Below are 19,218 nucleotides of genomic sequence, written 5' to 3' on the forward strand. Positions count from 1 at the left end.
GTATGGAGGGTGCAGTGTTGTGTCCCTTCAAACTAATAACCAATTGATTCCCTCTGGTGTGCTCTGTTGGCTCTTTTCTTCTGTCTTGTGTTCACTGATTGAGAAAATCGTGCTTTGTATCTATTTGATCATTAATTTAAATTAAAAAAAAAAAAAAACACTGTAGTAGTAAAATGCAAACCCTGAGACTCTACAAAGGTAAGTTATTTGTGCCATTTACTTTCCTGGGTAAAATGAATCCACATTGTCAGCCTACTAGAAAGCTTTCCAAAAACAGCAGTAACAGTTAATTTTTTTTTAAATAATGCTTATGCTTCACAAACAGAATGTTTTAGACATGTCTGACATCTAAACACCGGTACAAGTATTTGCAGCAGCATATAAATTATTGGTTATCTCCAAAAGCTGATTGAAACCCTCAGTTTATCACATTTACCGTGGCCTACTGGCAAATGCACCTTGTTCCTTTCCGGTTGCTCCAGATGACGCTAGAGTATTGCCTGTCAGATAGGCAGGGAGGTTTATAGGGAAAATGAGACAAAATATGTTCGATAACAAGAAAAGAAAAAAGTCAAGGGCTTCCCCAGTCATATATCCCTGGTGACATAATTTTTGGTCTATTGTGGAAATAAGTACAGCTTTATCCAGTGGGGTTAGTAAAGGAGCCACCAGACCGGGAGAGGAGAGTATTTTCCTGTACAGAAGCCTTCCAGGTACACCCTGCAAAGCTCTCTGAGCGGCCTGATGTGCTTCCACAGCCCACCAGTGCTGCTCTCCTGTCAGAGCGCACTTAAATGTGAGGTGGATGCAGGCACCATGCAGCAGCTGCCCTCTCCTCCAACACAAACGCGATTGCCCAACTTGTAGAGGGCCACCAATCCAAGTGCCCAGTGTTCTGTTCCTGTGCACATATGGAACCCATTTAGGTGAAAGCCAGGTGATTTTGTGTCACACTCAGTCTAAGGGCACAGAGCCGTGTCCCTAAGGTGCCACACGATGTAGGTGTGCTGGAAGTGGGGCTTTCCTGAGTGTGCCCCATAAGCAGGGAGCCTGGGCAGAGCCTGCCCCAGTTTCTCTGGTACCTCTGTATGAGCACAAGTATTAGGAAAAGTAAGTCGTGTCCTTACTATGCAATTCTACTGGACTTCCATTTGCAGTCAGGTGCTAATAATTGATTAATTATCCAGCTGGTTCTTGACTGTGGCTTATTTTTCAAGCAAAAGGTGTTTTTGCAACACCTGTACAACGTGGATGGGAAAACAGCCCCACCAAGAACCTGCAATGGGTTCAGCCTGTGAGCTGTCTGAACCTCACCGGTTGTCCAACTATCATCAATTAGGTTACTTCACTAACATTTTTAGTCATTAAAAAGGGAACCTTTAAAGAAACGTGGACTGCAGTGGTCACTTTCTGTTAACAGCGGAGAGCTTAACCAAGTTGTCCACGTGCTCTTCAAAGTTTCAGCAGAAGCACCCAAATGAATTTAGCATCAAATGCCTGCCTTGCTGCTAATTCACAGCTGTAAGGTAAACAACGTCAGATGGGAGGAAGATTGAAGATCTAATTAGGAAATAACCTCATGCATATTTATTTGGATAAGCAAGCACTTTAATTACTCTTTGATAGTATGAAGAAAAATGTTGCTAAATATGTTTAGGTGCATAACTGGACACAGAATTTTTGCTGGCTTTCCTTGTTGGGGTTTTTATCTATGCAACTTCAGGAATCGGTGGATAGCACTGTATCTTTTACTCTAGTGCCTCAACAGAGAACTTCTGGACCAAAATAAGAGGTTATTCTACTGACATGTTGTATAATAGAGAAATACTCTCTGTTTTTTTGTCTACTTCATTCATTTTTAGCCTTGTAACAGCAGGAAGAGGATCTTTGCAAAGTTTATGCTCTAGAATACCATAGAAGCTAGCAGCAAGTCTTGTCCTGCTTGGAAAATGAGATGAACTAGTGAGCTAAACACTGACATGTCTTTTAATTTGACCCAGTTTAGCAGAAACCTCCAGTTTTCTTCATTTCTATGATGCATGCACTTTTGCTGGATTTTTGGGGTTGCCTTGAGCAATTTGAGAAGGAGGCTGGATTCCCCTGCCAGAGCTCCTCACATCTTTCCATTTGCAGTTTCTCCTGCCCCAGGAAATACACAACACTGCATCATCTTGGAACTTTTCTCCTCCCAGGCACTAAATATCTCTGTAGAAGCTTATTTTTTCCCCTACATTTATCCACCAAAATAAAGTGAAACAGCGCTAGAAAAAAAATGCAGAAACATGCCCTAAGTCACGTTAAAAATGAGCAATGTATAAAAATACCCATATTCTTAAAATCACAAAGATGTCTTTGGAAGGAAGAGATTCGAAACCCATTCTTTGCATGCAGTGAAGCCCAGCTAGAGGCCGAGCTAGCTCTGGAGCTCACCTGGTAGGGCAGCTTTTACAGCAGGTCAAGGTGTAGCCCCAGTACAGCTGAGTCACGCATCTCAAGGAGTTTCTGCCCGACCACATGTGACCCAGCAGAAGGCTGGCTTTGGTGTAAGAAATGCCTGACCTTTGCCTCCTCTTCCTCCACCTGGCTGCATGCAAATAATGCTGCTATGGCAGGGCAGAAAAGAGAATGTGCCGCTGCAGTGTGGGCTCTGCCTTCTGCATTTGGGATGTGTTAAGGGTTTCTGTGCACTCATTAATCTCATTAACTTTTTTTATTTCCCCCCCTCTGGAAAAAAAAATAAATCCATGTAGTGGGGTTTTTAAAGGCAGTATTTTATACAGCAAATGGTTTACAACCCTCATAAAACTTTGCCGGGATAATTATTGCCGTGTGAATTGCAACTGTGTATTTCTCTTACAAGTTCCCTTCAATTATTTGCAGATCCTAAGCTCTGGAAGGGAAAGCCTGAGAAGCTCTGTTTGCAAGTGTCAGTTTGTACAGAAATTTCCATGTACTAATACTGCTTCATAGGTTTCCTGTATAAAAAGTAATAAAATAGTCCACTGTGAGCCAAATGATTGTGTAGCCTGTGATTTGCAAGGAGCAAAGGGCATGTACTAAATGCCTGAGGCCTCGGTAACCTTAGGGTAACTGCTCAACTATGAATTTTGCAACATCACTTAGAGGCTATTAGCTGTGTAAATGTTGCACTGTCATATGGAGCTCAACAGGCACCAATTACACTCCTACAGTCCACATAGCCTTGAGAGAAGGGTTAGTGTGGTTAGGGACTCGTTTCTGCAGGAACAGGGTCTTGCTTTTACAGGTTGCCAAGTAATCAAATAGTTTTTCATCCAAAATAATTTATCCTCTAAGAAAAAATATATTTCTCTTTACACTTGAAAAAAGAAGAGATTAAAATATTTGTATTTTTAAAGAAATGAAATGAAATTCTATTTCAGTAACAGTATATTTTTAAAAGTATCTAAGTAACACTTAGAAGTCTCAAAGGCAGCCTCTGAATGCAGAGTAAGCTTTGGATATCTTTAACATCTAACATTTTGAACTTAGGGCCTTCATCCCTTCCTCCTCTCTTAGGTGAAAAAGGAACTGAGAGGAAAGTCCCACTTGTTAGTCTTTAAAGCAAGAAGCCTTAAATTAGTAACCTACCACCTGGGCGAGGAAGGCAGTATATGTTAGTAAAATTCACCAATTTTTAAGTACTTGCTCTTTTGATCACTGTGTTGCATACTGTAGAATTTCCAATGATAGAAACTCCACTGGCAATATCCTTTTGAAATACACTCATTGTATGCTGATAATTGGATGTGTTTCTGCTTGAAGTCTAATTTCATTCTTCTTCTCTGTGTGGAAAGCATCTGTCCTTGAAATTTGACATAGAAAAAATAAAAGTTTAATGTTCATGCAGAACTTGGGATATAAAACATAATCTATAATGAATCCTTAAATAATTTGTAATAGCTGAGAGGTGTTCGTACTTTTTATTGGCCATTTCTTACAAACTTGAGATAGAGTGCTCTTTTCAGCGTCTAAGTAAAGCCCTATCTCACTACTAAAGCTACAGAGAAATAGGGAGATTCAGTTGAGTACAGGGTCTTTTTCCTTAAAACTCCAGCAGTATTTTTTCTCTTAACAATAAGTTTTCATGCAGAAAAGCTGGAAGCTGTATTGCAACTGTGCTAAGATTTTTAAGGGAAGGAGGTTAAGGTTAGGCTGAATGTGCATCTTCTCTGATTTTCTTTAAGAAGTGGTACATCTGTTGGGAAAATGCACTTCAGATTTCACCTAAATAAATAAATAATGAAGTGAAAGAAGGCTGCCCAGGCCAGCTCTGAAGGCTCACTGTTATGACGTTATTTTTTCACTTGTTGCAGGAGAGAATTTTGACCAGAGTCCCTTAAGAAGAACCTTCAAGTCCAAGGTTTTGGCCCATTATCCTCAGAACATTGAGTGGAACCCCTTTGACCAGGATGCTGTCAACATGGTAGGTAGAGAAATTCCCTTCTCGAGCTGTTGTTTCGTGACAACTTCAACTCTAAAATGATTCCCGGGTTGTTTACAACCAGTGCTCGTGATATGGTGCACAGGGAGCTTCTGCTGGGACTAAATGCACCCAATATGCATGCTGGTTGAACTGCTGCAGAGGAAGAGGTATTGTGAAAATACACAATGCTTTCAAGCAAAACAAAAATAAGATGCTGTATTTACCTCACTACTTCTAATTAAATATGCTATGTGATGAAACGAGTCTAACCACTATCTCAGTGAATGACTGAGGAGGGTGCAGTCACACATCAGATGGGAAGGAGGCAAATACAGGAATTCTTGAGAGACTAATATCTATGTGAAATTTTTGAGTACAACAAAAATCTCGATGCTGTGTGTCACAAGGTATCTTTACTCAGAAGGTTGAACTTGCCTAAACCACAGCTTCTGTTAGGTGATCACTTTTAATGGCACCGCTACACCAATGTATCCTCTGTACCTCTCCTTCTTCTCAGCTGAATTTGCAAGTCTGTCTTTCCGGCTAAGTCTCATGACTGGGCAAGGGAGGAGAAAACAGCTTCTGGAAATTTATATAGGGGCATTGAGAATTAAAAGACCACTGGAAACTTTCCCAAAAAGTTGATATTCGAAGGATGTTTCCAAAATCACCAGAGTGTTTGTTATGAATGTCTCCTGACAAAGGCCACAGACTATTGTCATTTAAGATAAGCTTTCTAGCACAGAAAAAGTTATTTGTTTTGTAATTTAAAAGTAAACAATTGTAATAATATCTTTAAAACACTGTTACCAATTCTAGCGATCTTCAAAGCTACCTGTTGGGTCTAACTCAAAATTAGAAAGTTAAGGAGCCCCTTCCTCCCCATCTAGTTCAGATGTGCCTCACACTTGAGGAAGGTAGGACTGCATACAAGCTACTGCAAATCAGAACTAACCTCTGCTTATAATTTAGAGATGAGATCAGGAGAATCTCATGGCCCTCAGCCTGATGGAGACATGGGAAACACATTTAAAAAAATAATAATAAAAAAAAAAAAAAAACACAATAAAATGGTTTTTGAAAATGCAGCCTGAATTACATTTAGTTCACAATTTGAAATTTCCCTGCAATCATGAAGGTCTGGAAATCTCCAAAGATCATCTCCCTTACTGCTGAATTTATCTTATTTTTTTAGCATTGTGCCAAATATCCAATCTGAAAACACAGGAGCTGGAGGTAGCAATGACACTGAGAGCTGATAATGTGGCACTGCAGTCACGCACAGAAAGGCAGAGATGAGCCTGATGCCAGTATCAGTCACCCTGCCTGCTGACAGCTGGGAATTTCTGTTTTCTGCTTCCAAATGTGTGCTGATGGAGATGGTGCAATATTTGGGTTGGTCTCCACATTGCTTTGTGTATATAATAGGCACAGAAGAATCAGAATGATGCTTGACAAGCACGGTTAAGATGGTAATAACTCAACTACGGAGGCTACTTCTGCTTTTTAGTTCTGCCTCCGAATTAGGGGTGTTCAGAAGAGGCGGAGTGATGGGAGTGTGCAGCAGGAATATGGCAGAAAGAGGCAATAACTGGAATTGCTGCATTACCTGTCCCTCACATTGCATTTGAAAACGTCTAGTATTCATGAATTGTGATCATATTGTCAGACAAAAATGGAATACCAAAACCAGCAAGAGACCTATTAAAATAAAATAATTGAACGAGTTGCATTCAGCTGAAATCAAATAGCTAAAGAACACATCTTTCATTTGCAATGTCTTTGGAGGAAAGAAAAAAACAACATTTACTAACAGCAGCAGTATTTAATGGTCTTTTAAATCATCCTTTGGAAAACTTCTTTATTGTTTTGATCTGAAACATCATTTAAAGTAATATCCACCTCCACAGAGTCCCTTGAGGCAATTATTGGCCTTTCTGATCTCGCCTTGCCGTATTAGTTCTGCCTATGTGTTTGCTTTATGTGAGTTTCCAGAAGCAATTTTCCTCAGAGAAGAAAATGCATAAATCCTTGAAGGTTAACTTGTGAGAACTCAGCACTGTTGGATGCCTAGGGAATTTCAATTGCCTTCTGAAACCATCCTGTCACTTTAAAAGTAACCCCCTGAAGTCCTAAGAAATCACTCTGCCTACAAGTCATGTTTTCTTTCCCTTTCAATGTATGCAGAGTTCTATTTAATAGGGAAATATTTCTTCCCTCCACTGCTTTCAGTGATTGTCCCTGCCTAATGTCACGTACTATCTTCTGTGGCCATTCTGCAAGTCATCTGTCATACCAAGCTGAATGTCTCTGTACAGAAGGAAAGTGATTTTTTTTAGGAAATAATACTTCCAATTTTAGTCCTCTGGTTCATCAAGGTATGTAAATAATTGCATATATTCCTGGGGTCCAAGGAAGCATTGTCCATTTAGAATTTCATGTACTGAAATAAAACGATTAAAGGTTACTCGGCATAATTTGAAGGAGCAGGTTTTAAAAAGAAAAGCATCCCTCACCCACACACAGGCTAGATGCAATACTCACTGCCACAGCACAGTGTGAGAGTGAAAAATATAGAGGGGCTCAAAATATGAAATAGAGGATCTAACAGAGATGATGTGAACCCATGCTGATGGCAGTGGACCAGGGGGAGCCTTTGGTTTAGAAACATCTGAATCTGGTGATGGCTGGCAGGAGGGAGGGATTACAGTGTGCGTGTCCTGCACCTGCGTTTGGGGAAAAAAAAAAAGCATCTCCTCATCACTTGTAGAGGTGGGGGTATTGATTAATTGATGTCTTTTTGTCCTGCTTTGTGCAGCTTCCTTTTGTTTTTACAAACCATGTTGATTATAAGCCTTATTGCAAGTATGATTTAATTCCACATTTTCCCACTGGTAGATATGTTTAAATATTCTTGTAAATAGTAAAGTGCTCTGAAAACCAAGATCTTATCCTTTGATCAGTAATCTTGGATAGTTTTCTGTGGTTGTACACAGATGCAGTAAAGACGACTGACTGCCTTTATAGTACCCGTCAGCCAGCTTTACCAGGACACAGAGCTTTCAAACCCCCAGCACCTCCAAAGCTGCCTTTCCCTAACGCTCCCCTGTGGTGCATGTGGCAAACACAGACGTGATGGAGTCGTTGATGTCCAAGGCACTAAGATGAAAGTTTTCATGCATTAGCTGCAAACATGAAGTTTGCTGCATTGCTGAAAAATGATCATTGGCCCTTCCCTTTGATCTTTGCAGCTTAAGAGGCTCTTGGTCATTTCCCTGCCTCAGTGCTCTCCCATCTTGTTTTTTCCTCTGCCTTTTCCCATGCCTTGTTCGAGGTCAAACCCAGCAGTCTCTTTGCCAGGGTTTGCAGGCAGGGACTTAAAATATTGATATTCTGCACACGCTGGGCTATGGCGGAAACTTAATAGATGGGTCCCTCTGTGAGCATGCAACGGGGATATAAGGGAGGAAGGAATAATATGTAAGACTCAGAGGAAATTTATTTAACACAGCCTTCTGAAATTGTTTCAGTTAGTGTGAACCTTCTTGGTGCTTATACTTTCTGGAGTGCACCAGTACATATAATTTGTTTACCCAAGTACTTATTCTTTTTGTAAAGCGAAGAAAATTTGAGCTGAGATCAAAACCTGTGATTTCAGACTGATCAGATTTGATAAGGCTATAGACACTGCTGGAAGTCCACGTTCTGGAAATAGAATTTTATTAAGCAAGTATGCCGAAAAATGGAGTTGAGATATTTATTGTGCAGAATAAATAAAGTGTAAAACAAAGGTTTTTTATTTCTTTATTGAAGGATTTTGGTACTGCTGTTAACACTTCAGTAAAAACTATAAGCTTTGTGTATGAAAATGTGGATGTTGTTAAAAATGGTTCAAGGTGCAATTACATGGCTTATGTCAGCACAGCCATCAATTGAATTAAATCCTTCTACCAACCCCAGGCCACTTATTACCCTTTACATTACCTTTTAGGACAATACATGGGATCTGTCCTAGGTAACTTAAAGGGTTTGCTAGCACGCTGTGAAGTGGGTCTGGAACACCTGTCTGAATGTCAGTAGGGCTGGTAGCAGCTTTATCAGCTGTTGAGTGGTCTGTGCAAGGTGCACTGGTGAAGTTCAGGGTGGGATGTGGTAGAACACACGTTATTACTTCTCTTGACCTTTTCTGCCATCAGAAGAAATTACTCCTGGTCAGGATAAGACATTAGGGGAGGCACTCAGTTGAGTGGAAGTTCAGAGCCTTTGTGATGTCTTATAGTTTGTCTTCTAGTGTCACGTTTTGGAAAAGCAGGAGCACTTTGAAGGGTCTCCCTATCGCCTTTTTTTTCTTTTCCTTCAGATGGAAGATACAAAGGAAGCTTTTATTCTTTGTTTGTAATCACACTGGTTTGGTCAGAACATGAGGAGTTTCATGCTGATGCACAAACGTGTTTTGCTGGATACATGTTATTTTGTATTAGATGGCTGATAGAATTCCTGAGGAATGCCTGGAAAAATGCCTCAAGTTATCACCAAGGCTTTGTCTCAAAGAAACACCCACCAGTATTACAATCACTGCAAAATATTTTGCTGAATGATAAATCAATTTTTTTTTCATAGATGTTTTTTTCAGAAGGATTATGTTTAATGACAAACAGCTTGTTTTGATGCAATGGAAAACAAGAACGTACCCATAAAGCAAAAGTAACAAAATAAAATTGTAGCTTAGATAACTTTATCTGTTTCTTTTCTCTTTTCCTCAGTTGTGTATGCCCAAAGGGCTGTCTTTCAGAACGCAGGCCGATAACAGAGATCCGCAGCTGCATTCGTTCATAATCACCAGAGAAGATGGCTCTCGTACGTACGGGTTTGTGCTCACGTTCTACGAGGAGGTCACAAGCAAGCAGATCTGCACAGCCATGCAGACGCTGTACCAGATGCACAACGCGGAGCAATACAGCAGCGTCTGCGCCTCGTCCTCCTGCAGCATGGACTCCCTGGCCAGCAGCATCGACGAGGGTGACGCCACTTCCCTCGCCAAGCTCCAGCGGTACAACTCCTACGACATCAGCAGGGACACGCTGTACGTCTCCAAATGCATATGTCTCATCACCCCTCTGCCCTTCATGCAAGCCTGCAAGAAGTTCCTGGTCCAGCTCTACAAGGCAGTTACCTCCCAGCAGCCACCGCCGCTGCCCCTGGAGAGCTACATCCACAACATCCTGTACGAGGTGCCCCTGCCGCCCCCGGGCAGGTCGCTGAAGTTTTATGGGGTTTACGAGCCCATCATTTGCCAGCGACCTGGGCCCAACGAGCTGCCGCTCTCCGACTACCCGCTGCGGGAGGTCTTCGAGCTGCTGGGTCTGGAGAACCTGGTCCAGGTTTTCACCTGTGTGCTGCTGGAGATGCAGATCCTCCTGTACTCGCAAGGTGGGCACTCGTCCGGTGACACACGTGGGTCTGCCCCCACCACAAGAGTTAATACGAAGCTGCTCGTTTTCAGCAGATTTGTTAAACATAAGTACATAATGAAAAAAAATGTGAGAGAAATGAAAGCACTAATGAAAGCACTAAATAATTGTTTCCTCCAGGCAGTCTAGGTGCCGCTTGTTTAATTATGCATCGTATTTATCACTTGTGACAGCTAGCAATAGAATTCATTTAATTATTATCCTTACATAGCCCTTGATCACTCTGCAAGATAGCATGAACCTAATCCTATCTTCTGCAAAAATACCATCAGAAAGCAATACATCTTACAGAAAACACTCGTGCTGCTTTCGTTTTGAACTTTTAGCATATGGAAATTTGTTGAGCTTTTTTTTTTCCCCCGTGTGATGGGGTACGTTCTAGTTTAAGCACTGATAGTTTTTTAGCACTTAGAGGCTCAAGGTTTAATGCTGGGTTGGAAATGAGTGGAGATAGAGGCATCCCTTCACAGTCCTGCTGGAAATACTTTCTGACAATGGTGCTGGTGCTTCTTTTCAAGACACTTAAGACTACAGTTGGCAAAGGATAGCTGTGCTGGCAGAAGTTGCTTGCACAAAGCCTGTCCACACTGAAGTATGCCAGCAAGCTTTGGAAAATCTGGCTTTTCTTTCTGTGATACTCTGCTACAAGTTTTGGGAAGCTTTAGTTAGTGCTGGGCATGCTCTGAGGTTTTACCCCCTTATTACTGTTTCCTGTATGGTGGTTGTGAGTCTGGCCCAAGAGCTAAAAGATATGTGTTGTGACTGTTGCAATGCACCAGAGTGCATAACAAAGCAACTTCCAGTTTCCTGATGACTTTCAAGGGGTTGTCCAGGCTTTTCAGAGGTTCCTCTAAGTTTTACTGGATGCCTGCCCAAATTATTTGGGTTCCCAAGTCGCTTCTGTGATGCTAAGATAGTAAAACGTGCTTCAGGGAAAAAAGTTTGGCTGGGGAGAGGAGGAGTGTTTGGTCCGACTAAGATGAGCAATATGAAGCCAAGAGGTATGCATAATTTCAAACAAAGAGGAGAAAAGATGCTGAATACCTAGACTTCTCAAGAGATATGGTTCAAGCAACGTCTCAAGAACCAGAGAGCTTGAAATTGAAAAGAATGTAGGATGGGTAGTTGCCTAAAATAAGTATGGATAATGAACCTCAGGCTCCAAAAGTGAACGCTCGGGTTTGTCATATAAATGAAAAGGTCAGTAAGCATGTAATAGTAATACCAGTGAATAAAGGACTGAGAATGGAAAAATGTTGGGGGAGGCGGAAGGAGGATAGTTCTGCTGCAAGTGGCTGAATTCAAAGGGTTGTCAGTTCTTTGTGGAGCACTTCTCCACACAGACTCCAGGGGTTTGCTTTCAAGAACCAGAAATGAAGGGCTTTAGCTGCTCTCAGTTTGAAGTGCGAGCAGAAATCCTGCTGTTAGTTTTGATTAGGCTGCTTCTCCCCTCCCTTCTGCTTCTGTGCGTGGATGCTTACCCCTTTCTTCCTCCGTTTGATTTGTGCTGCCTCTGCTACCTGACAGCGGGGTTCAATATTAAACAGCTGCACTTCTGAAATGCCTCCCCATCCCTGCTCATCATTCCCACCCAGGTCCTTGGTCGTGGACTCACTGAAAGCTGGAAGATTTTTATTGTAAGCTAGTAGTATGAGCCAAAAAAAAAAATCTGGTTTATCAGATTGTGTTTAAGTAATATTCTGTGCAGGTGGATAGCAGCTGAGTATGCAGTACATTTGTAATAGTCCTTGAGACAGATACAGAATATCCACTAAATATTTTTGACTCAATTTTCAAAGTGCCACCTGAAGTTAGAGAAATAAGTGTTGTTGTCTTCCAATCATTTTGTATAATGTAAGGATTTACTTGTTTTTGTTTTCACTGGGGATTGTTTTGTTGTTGTTGTTTTATTTTTTAAAGGGTAAATGAGATAGCGAGCATTAATCCTCTCCACCCTCCAAAATCTGGATCTTTTATCCTCTCCCTCTACTGGCAAGCCGAGAGCTATCCTTGACACGACCTTTACCTCCCTATCCAATACAGACACATCTTGATGGAGCACAGGGAAAAGCAGACAGGGAGTTAGGGAAACACTGTGATTATGTAAATAGCGTTGTAATGCTGGTTCCCAGAGGTGAGGAATGCGGAGTGGAGGTCAAGTGCAAAGCTGCAGTTTTGGCATAGCCTGATAGCTGAGTGCTTGGCTCATGCACTGCAACTTCTTTTAAATGTCATTCTTGAAAGAGAAAGCAAAACAGCTCTTCCTTTTTATGATATAACTAGCCTAGATATTACTGAAATCTATTCTCTAAGCTTTCAGGTGCATCAGGGAGAAACACTTTCTTAACCCCAAGTTCTTTCAAGGCAAAAGATGAGAAGTTTTTGGCTTCTGCATCTCTCGTTCCAAAATAATGAATGAGATAAAATTGCAAATTTGGCCTCCTTTCCCTTTCTGCTTTAAAAAGGATGGACTTGCTGGGCTGTGTTGCCAGTGGTCTGGGCCTTGCTGCAGCCTTCCCAAATTGAACAAAAGATTGGTAGAAGATGATCGTGTGTCCACAGGGTGCGATTTCAAGCAAGACAGCATTATTAACCCAAAGTCAGAGTTCACTGAAGTACTGCAGTACAACACTCAAGACATCAGAGCAGTGGCCCAAAGCCTGCTTCAGCTCAGCAAGCTATTTCAGTGAGGGAGCTGCTAACAACATATGTGGAAAAAGTAAAATGACTTTTTTGTAGTTCCCCTAGCCCTGTTGGAAGGAAGCTTTTCATTCAAGCTTGCCAAGAAATGTGTTCTTTTTTTAAAGAATAAAGACTATTTTTTAGAAAGTTGAGTGCGAATGTAAATTGTTATGCAGCCCTGACTGTAGAATAAGCCTGCTGGCTGTCTGCTGAGACCCTTAAACTCCTCACTAAACATCTGCCTTCTAAAGGCTGATTACATTTCAAGGCCAGGAAAGAGAGAGCTATGAGAACTGCAGATACTGGGAGCAAATGGCCAAAGCTCCAAGCTCAGGTGGCTTTAACTCCAGGCTTTATAAGCAGGCATGGGCAATGGGCAGCCTGTGGAGAGGGTGGTGGTGAAGAAGCTGACAGAGCTGGTGGTAACAGCAGCAAAGGGCCAGCAGGAAGGTAACTTGGAAAGGGTACTGGCTTCTCTGGAGTGGTTTTTGTTGTTTTGTTGGTTTTTTGTTTGTTTGTTTTTTCCCTAGTGAATTAGGAGTTAATGATGAAAAAGTTTATTTTTAACCATGTAGCTGAGGAATACTGTTTCCAGCAGCCTGAACAAAGGCATCCAACTAAATGAGGAGGTGAGGGTGTTGGATGACTTTCCCCAGCTTGCCCTGGACACATTCCCAGCACGGTATGACAGCGTGCAGCCCAGCTCTGCAGTGGGGACAGGACCAATTGGTAGCTATTTGTACCATGGCTGCTGCAGTCAGCTTTTGGTACCTAGTTGCTCTGGTTATGGTATTTTATGGGTATATGACCTGGATCCCATCCCTTGGGCAAAAGAAGGGATTGCAGCAAGCTGTAACTTCCCTTTGCAGCTGTGGCAGTCGAGCAGACGGGTGGAGAGATTACCATTAGGGAATGATGGGCTCATTCTCTTAAGCTCCTTGGTTCCCAAACTTTCTGGACTGCAGGCAACTACCTTAATCCTCAATTTGTCTCAGGCTCGTGGTTTAAACTTTTGAAGCAGTTGGGTGCTGCAGAGCTCTTGCTGAGGCTTTACAAACCTCAGTTTGGGAACTGCTGGTGTAGATGATTGTGTCCTTCTAGAGCTAAAGCCACTACGGCCCAAGTGTTTCAGTCTGAAGAAGTGAAATGTCTGTGCAGCTTGCGAACAGCAGGCTGGGCTGTGGCAGTGTTAGGGCAAAACTGGAACAAAGAGAGGACAGCTGGTAATTAGCAGAGGCCTGTGCTTGTCCCCTCAATGGCAGGACTGAAAAAACGGGTCCTTACTTCTCCTGGAGACAGCGTGGAGTTCCAGGGGCTTAATCAAAGTCATTTTTGGTAGGTAGATGTAACAAATGTCTGGAAGTGCCAGATTTAGCCTGCACAGGTGATGCAGGGAGCTGTACCTGAATGCACTGGGAGCAGAACGCCTTTGGCTTCAGGCTACAGCTACTTGGATATGGAAAATAGTTTTAAGATTAAATAGTCCCAGATTTTAACATCAGGTCTTCAAAAACCGAGGGGAGGGATTAGATATTTTTCCCCACAGTTCTTCAGGGTGTAGTCTTTGTATTGCAGTCCTATAAACCTCATCCTCTAAAACTTAAAGCTTGGATTATGATGTATTCCTATGACTTTCAAGAGACCTCAAGACTCTCAATAAAATGGGAAAAGCTGATACAAAGAGTCATACTTATCACTAAACAAGGCACATGGTGTAGCACACAGTTAATATTGTATAAGCTTGGGGCTTACAGGCGTTTATGGAACAGAATTGCTGTTGTAGTTTTATTGTAGTTTATTCAATCTTAGAAATTAATACTCTTGCAAGTGCCCTTTATTTCATTCAGAGCACAGCTTTCCCATGTGACTGTGGCGATGTAGTGGTATTGTGAATGTCCAGGCTTCCAGCAGTGTCCAAGTTAATAACACTCAGTGATAGCTGCTCCAATTTCCCAAGGATCGGTAACAAAATGCTACTGGCGTGAGATGTCTGCTGGAGAGAGATGAATTAAATCGCAGGCTCTGCGAAAACCTCGGCAATCTGTTCTTTATGCCTGCCTTTCTAGGGATTTAAACACAAGAGGGAACATGGATGAGACAAAGATAAACTTCTTACAGCTTAGGCTGTTCTAGTCATTATAATTTTGAGCATTTCCCAAGTTGTTTTTCAAAGGGTTTGAGTAATTGTTCCTCAAAGATTGAAGCATTCTTTGCATTACTTTTTTTAATCTTAGGAATTATAATACAAATGGCTTATATATATGCTTCTGTATAGTCATGCCCTAGAAAAAGATTGTGTCTGAAAGATCATTCTAATGAAGTCTGTTTTGGGAGACTTTTTGAAATGAATACATGCATGATGTGTTTGCTTGTTAAAGCATTGTTATACCAAATAATTGTGCAGAAAATTTTTGTTCTCCACTGTTCCTAATTTAAGTAGTTGCACTCCACACTGGTATTCATCAAAATATAATGAAACCCATTGCAGATCTAATGCTAAACAATTTACGTGGGGAAAAAAGGGTAGGTTATGGTCCACATTTAGGGCCTCAACAGCACCGCAGTCATGGGAGACTGCAGTGCTTGCTGCCCCAGAAAGGAGATGAGTAATTGAATCCAAAGAACTAAATACCCTCTTGGTTTTTACCTTCAGTGAAAAGGCAAAAGCATTCTTCAATTTCAAGTTGACTCGTTTTTTTTAGTGAAGTCAACGCTGTCTGAAAAGTCAAGATTTTTAAAGCAGCTGGAAACAAGGTAAGCCAGCTAGTACTGGTCTGTACTGCAGCCCCACTCTCGTTCGTGTTAATAACAAAGTGCAGAGGAAGATTGGTGGCTGCCTTTATCATTGCACACACACACACTCCATCACCTGGCCACTTATTAAATTTGATCTTAATATTTCCCATTAAATTTTGCCCCACTTTTGGAGGCTTGACTGTACCAGTAACCGAAGCTGATTCAAGTTTTTTTATGAATTAATTCTTAAGGTGGCTCTTAAGCATAAACAAATTTATGCTAAACCACTGATGGCTGGTTCTGACACAGATAAGTGGTATAAAGGGAAGTTTATTGAAGTGGAGGTGATTGTTTTCCCATTAAGTTCTTGCAAGCGAGGGAAAAATGGGAAGAGTTGGTCTCGGCAAATGTTGGCCTTAGGTTGTTCCCCCTCAGGGCAGAGCTGACCTGCAGTCTGAGAGGCAAATTCTTAGTTTAGGCAATTAGATGCAGACTTGCCTGGATCATCCTGTTTAGGAAAATGTGTTTTCAGATTTGCATAAATTGCTGCTCTGCTTTTGTCTTGTAACTCGTGTACCGTGTCACCCCCCCCGCCTGGGATGAGAGGCACCGATAGGCCCCAGGTCCCTTCCCTGGGACTCTGCTGGTTACAGCCCCGCGTCTGCGGCCTGCTGAAGTTCCCTGAAGGCAGCACTGCTGCCCGGTGCTTCCTATGGTGAATAAATACTTCCTGAAGCGAATGTGACATCTCCTGAAAGTCACCCAGCCTGACTTGTCGCTCATTCCCACTGCCAGTGCACAAGTCAGGTCTGAGATGGAAGCTTCCAGGGCGCTTTGAAGTCTGTGAGGCTTGTATGTGTTGCTCCCAAGGATCTATTGAGTTCTGGTTTGAAAAACTTTGCTTTCATAAACAATTTTTATCTCAGATGTGAATTTCAGATTTCCTTTTCATCTGCAGGGTGCTATATATAAGCCTCACAGATCTGAGGGCAGCAAGCCACCAGGCAGGTCTCACGTTTGTTGGCGGGGATGTTGTGCATTGGTCCTGCCTTATGCTCGGAGCTCAAAGCAAAATATTCATTTCTATTTCCCGGTTTCTCCAGTGTACCTCACTTAGCTAATCCACATTTCATTACAAAAAGTAACCGTTGAATTGCAATTACTCATAATACTTTGACTGAAGAGGTAGTGTATGGAAAAGCTATTAATCATAGAGTCACAGAATGGTTTGGGTTGGAAGGGACCTGAAAAACCATCGAGTCCCACCCCCCTGCCATGGGCAGGGACACCTCCCACCAGCTTTGTTTTTTTCCTTTCGGTAAGGCACTCTTCATGGATGTTTGGACTATCATCTTCCAGGATACGCATGATCACATGGATTTGCAGAGTCACAGTTATACTTATATGTTCAAAAACCTGTAGAGAAAAGGAAGTGGTGTCCAGGTAACCCATCCTTTCAAATATTTCCAAGTACTTGCAAATTATATACAAAAAAAAAGATGTAAAATGAAAAGAAGGAGGAAGCTTGGAGGTTTGTTTTTTGTTTGTTTGTGGGTTTTTTGTTTGTTTTTGTTTGTTTGTTTGTTTTTTGGTTTTGTTTTTTTTAAAGCATTGCGTTGGATTTAGAAGATCCAGGCTGAGGCTCCAGCTATGCTGTAGGCTTTCTGTGTCACCTCTGGACGGTGACTGCAACAGATAGGTGGAAAGCTACCAAATTGTTTTTTCATCAGGCAGGCAGATGAAATGAAACTAAAATAACGGTGTACTAATGACAGCAAGAATACAGGTTCTGGTTTGCATGAGTGCGAGCGCTCTTGCACATGCTTTATAATCAAAAATCCTGTGGTTGGGCATTTGCTGAGAAGGCCCCAGGTGGAAATCTCTTCTGTTTATGACTAAAGATTTGGACCTGTTTTGGAGGAAGCACCTGAACAAGGGAGGTCTCTGCTGTTCTGAACTAGGGTAGCATTGATGTCTCTTTTCCTTCTCAAAGAATATTTGTTTTGCTTTGCTGCAGCATGGGAAGGATTTTGAGATACCAGATTTCTTTGTACAGTGGGAAGAGCAATTGTTATGTTGAGCTTTGTGAATTGGTTAGCATCTCAGCATTTCTATACCCAATCTGTAAAACAAAAGGAGCAGGATTACTTTTGTTTTGTTTTCTCAGTTGCTGCTTGTGTTTGGACTGTAAGCTCTTTGGGACAGATATTTCTGTGTGCACAGTATCTGTTGTAATATCATTCTGCTTGGTTGCTGTCCTGTTAATTATGTTACAAAGAATTAGCAACAAGACCAAAATATTTGCCAAATTTTGCCCTTTGTCAGAGAACATTTAGTGTGAGTTGATGTTCGAAAGCTGAAACCATTTCCATCCCTAGCACAAAACAGTGATTTGTAATGGCATAGGAATCTTTCAAGGTTTGCACTTTAAGCACCAAACTGTGTCCTGTCATCCTGGTGAGTATTTCCACAACTTCATAAAGCGTGGCTGTAGCGTGGCACTCGCACAGCAGAGCTGCCGGCCCATGGAAGAGCAGGCCTGCAATGCAGTTACTTTTCCTGCACAGGGAAGTGAGATGCAAAGACTTGGCGGAGGGCCCCTGGCAGATGCTGCCAGAGGAAGGGGTTGAATCCAGGCTCTTTGAACTCAGCTCTGTTGCCCTCTTCTTCACTTAGGGGGGAAGGTTAAGTGTGAGAGAGAGACCCGTGCCAAATCCAGCTGGGCGGCTGTTCAGAGGCAGCGCTTGCAATAGATGCCACAGGGGCCGCTTTGCCCTGGGATTATCCTCCTTGAGCAGTTTCTGTTGGAAGACATCCTGTTTATAAATTAGAGATTTTAACTCTGAACATGAAGAACTTGCTGTAAGCATTGTGCTTGCCGGTGTTCCCTGTGCTGGAGAAAGTATCCCAAGAAGGCAGGGCGAGGGAAGCAGGTATAGCCACCAAGCAAAATCAGTCCCGTGGTATAAGCTGTTGTCACTCTGGGAGCAGGGAGAAATGAAAGCTGCAAGGAAGAGAGAAATTGCAATGAAGTAGGAGAGGAAGAGGAAGGATTTTTTTTTCTCACATCTCAAGGAAGTTGCCTTGATTTGAGCCTTTTGTCGCTGAGTTTGTGACCTTTAGTGGGTAACACCCAGACAGTGTTTTTACTTTTTGTATCTTTTGTGGATGTTTCCTGATGTCAAATAGATGGATGGGGAACAGGGCTGTTGTGTGCACACTCTGCTCAACAAACGAGCTTCTCCAAACACACTTCCCTATGCTGGCGAACGCTAATCCCCTGTTGTAGCTCCAAAGACTGGAGCAGGATCAGAGAACAGCTTTCCTACCTGGGCTGTCATTCATTGGCTTGCAGTTGGAGATTGCTATCAAAGTCTGATCATGGCAGTGGGGTAGGATCAGGAAAGTATTCCCTTGACACAAACACACACCATTTATACATACCCTGATTTTTCCTCCCACTTTCATACTTTCCCTCCTTCCTTTTCTTCTGTTCTGCCCTCCTTTTTCTGTCTCTGGTTTGGGGAAATGGGTGAATCCCGTGTTTCCAGGTTGCCCTCGGTAAACACACAAGCTTCTCTCAAATGCTGACAGGTGCAAGAATTTCTGTCAAAAAAGACCTTGTGCTTTACAGGGAAGCTTAAGAGTAGGTGCCTAATCTTGTTCAGGCTTGAAAATAGGCACAAAGGTCTTACTTTATTAAATAAATATCAACAGAACCATTTCCTTTTTTTTTTTTCTTTCTTAAATCATTATTTTTCTGGGAATTTCCTTCTCTTCAATGAAAATTGCTGGGTATGTAATTGTTTTTGTCTCCACTAATCACTAACAAGCGTTGCTAAATGGTAACAATTAGCCTAATAATTTTGTCACCTTTTTTTTTTT

General features: G+C 42.0%; 1 protein-coding gene across 1 annotated transcript in view; it reads left to right on the plus strand.

Moving 5' to 3' along the window:
* Positions 1-19,218, plus strand: part of DENND5B (DENN domain containing 5B) — a 106,720-nt gene that overhangs the window by 46,500 nt on the left and 41,002 nt on the right. The window contains exons 2-3 of the mRNA XM_040561769.1: positions 4,335-4,444; positions 9,208-9,874. Coding sequence (XP_040417703.1) covers positions 4,335-4,444; positions 9,208-9,874 — 777 coding nt within the window. The remainder of the gene's footprint in view (positions 1-4,334; positions 4,445-9,207; positions 9,875-19,218) is intronic.

The sequence above is a fragment of the Cygnus olor genome, chromosome 1, assembly GCF_009769625.2.
Source record: "Cygnus olor isolate bCygOlo1 chromosome 1, bCygOlo1.pri.v2, whole genome shotgun sequence".
Lineage (NCBI taxonomy): Eukaryota > Metazoa > Chordata > Aves > Anseriformes > Anatidae > Cygnus > Cygnus olor.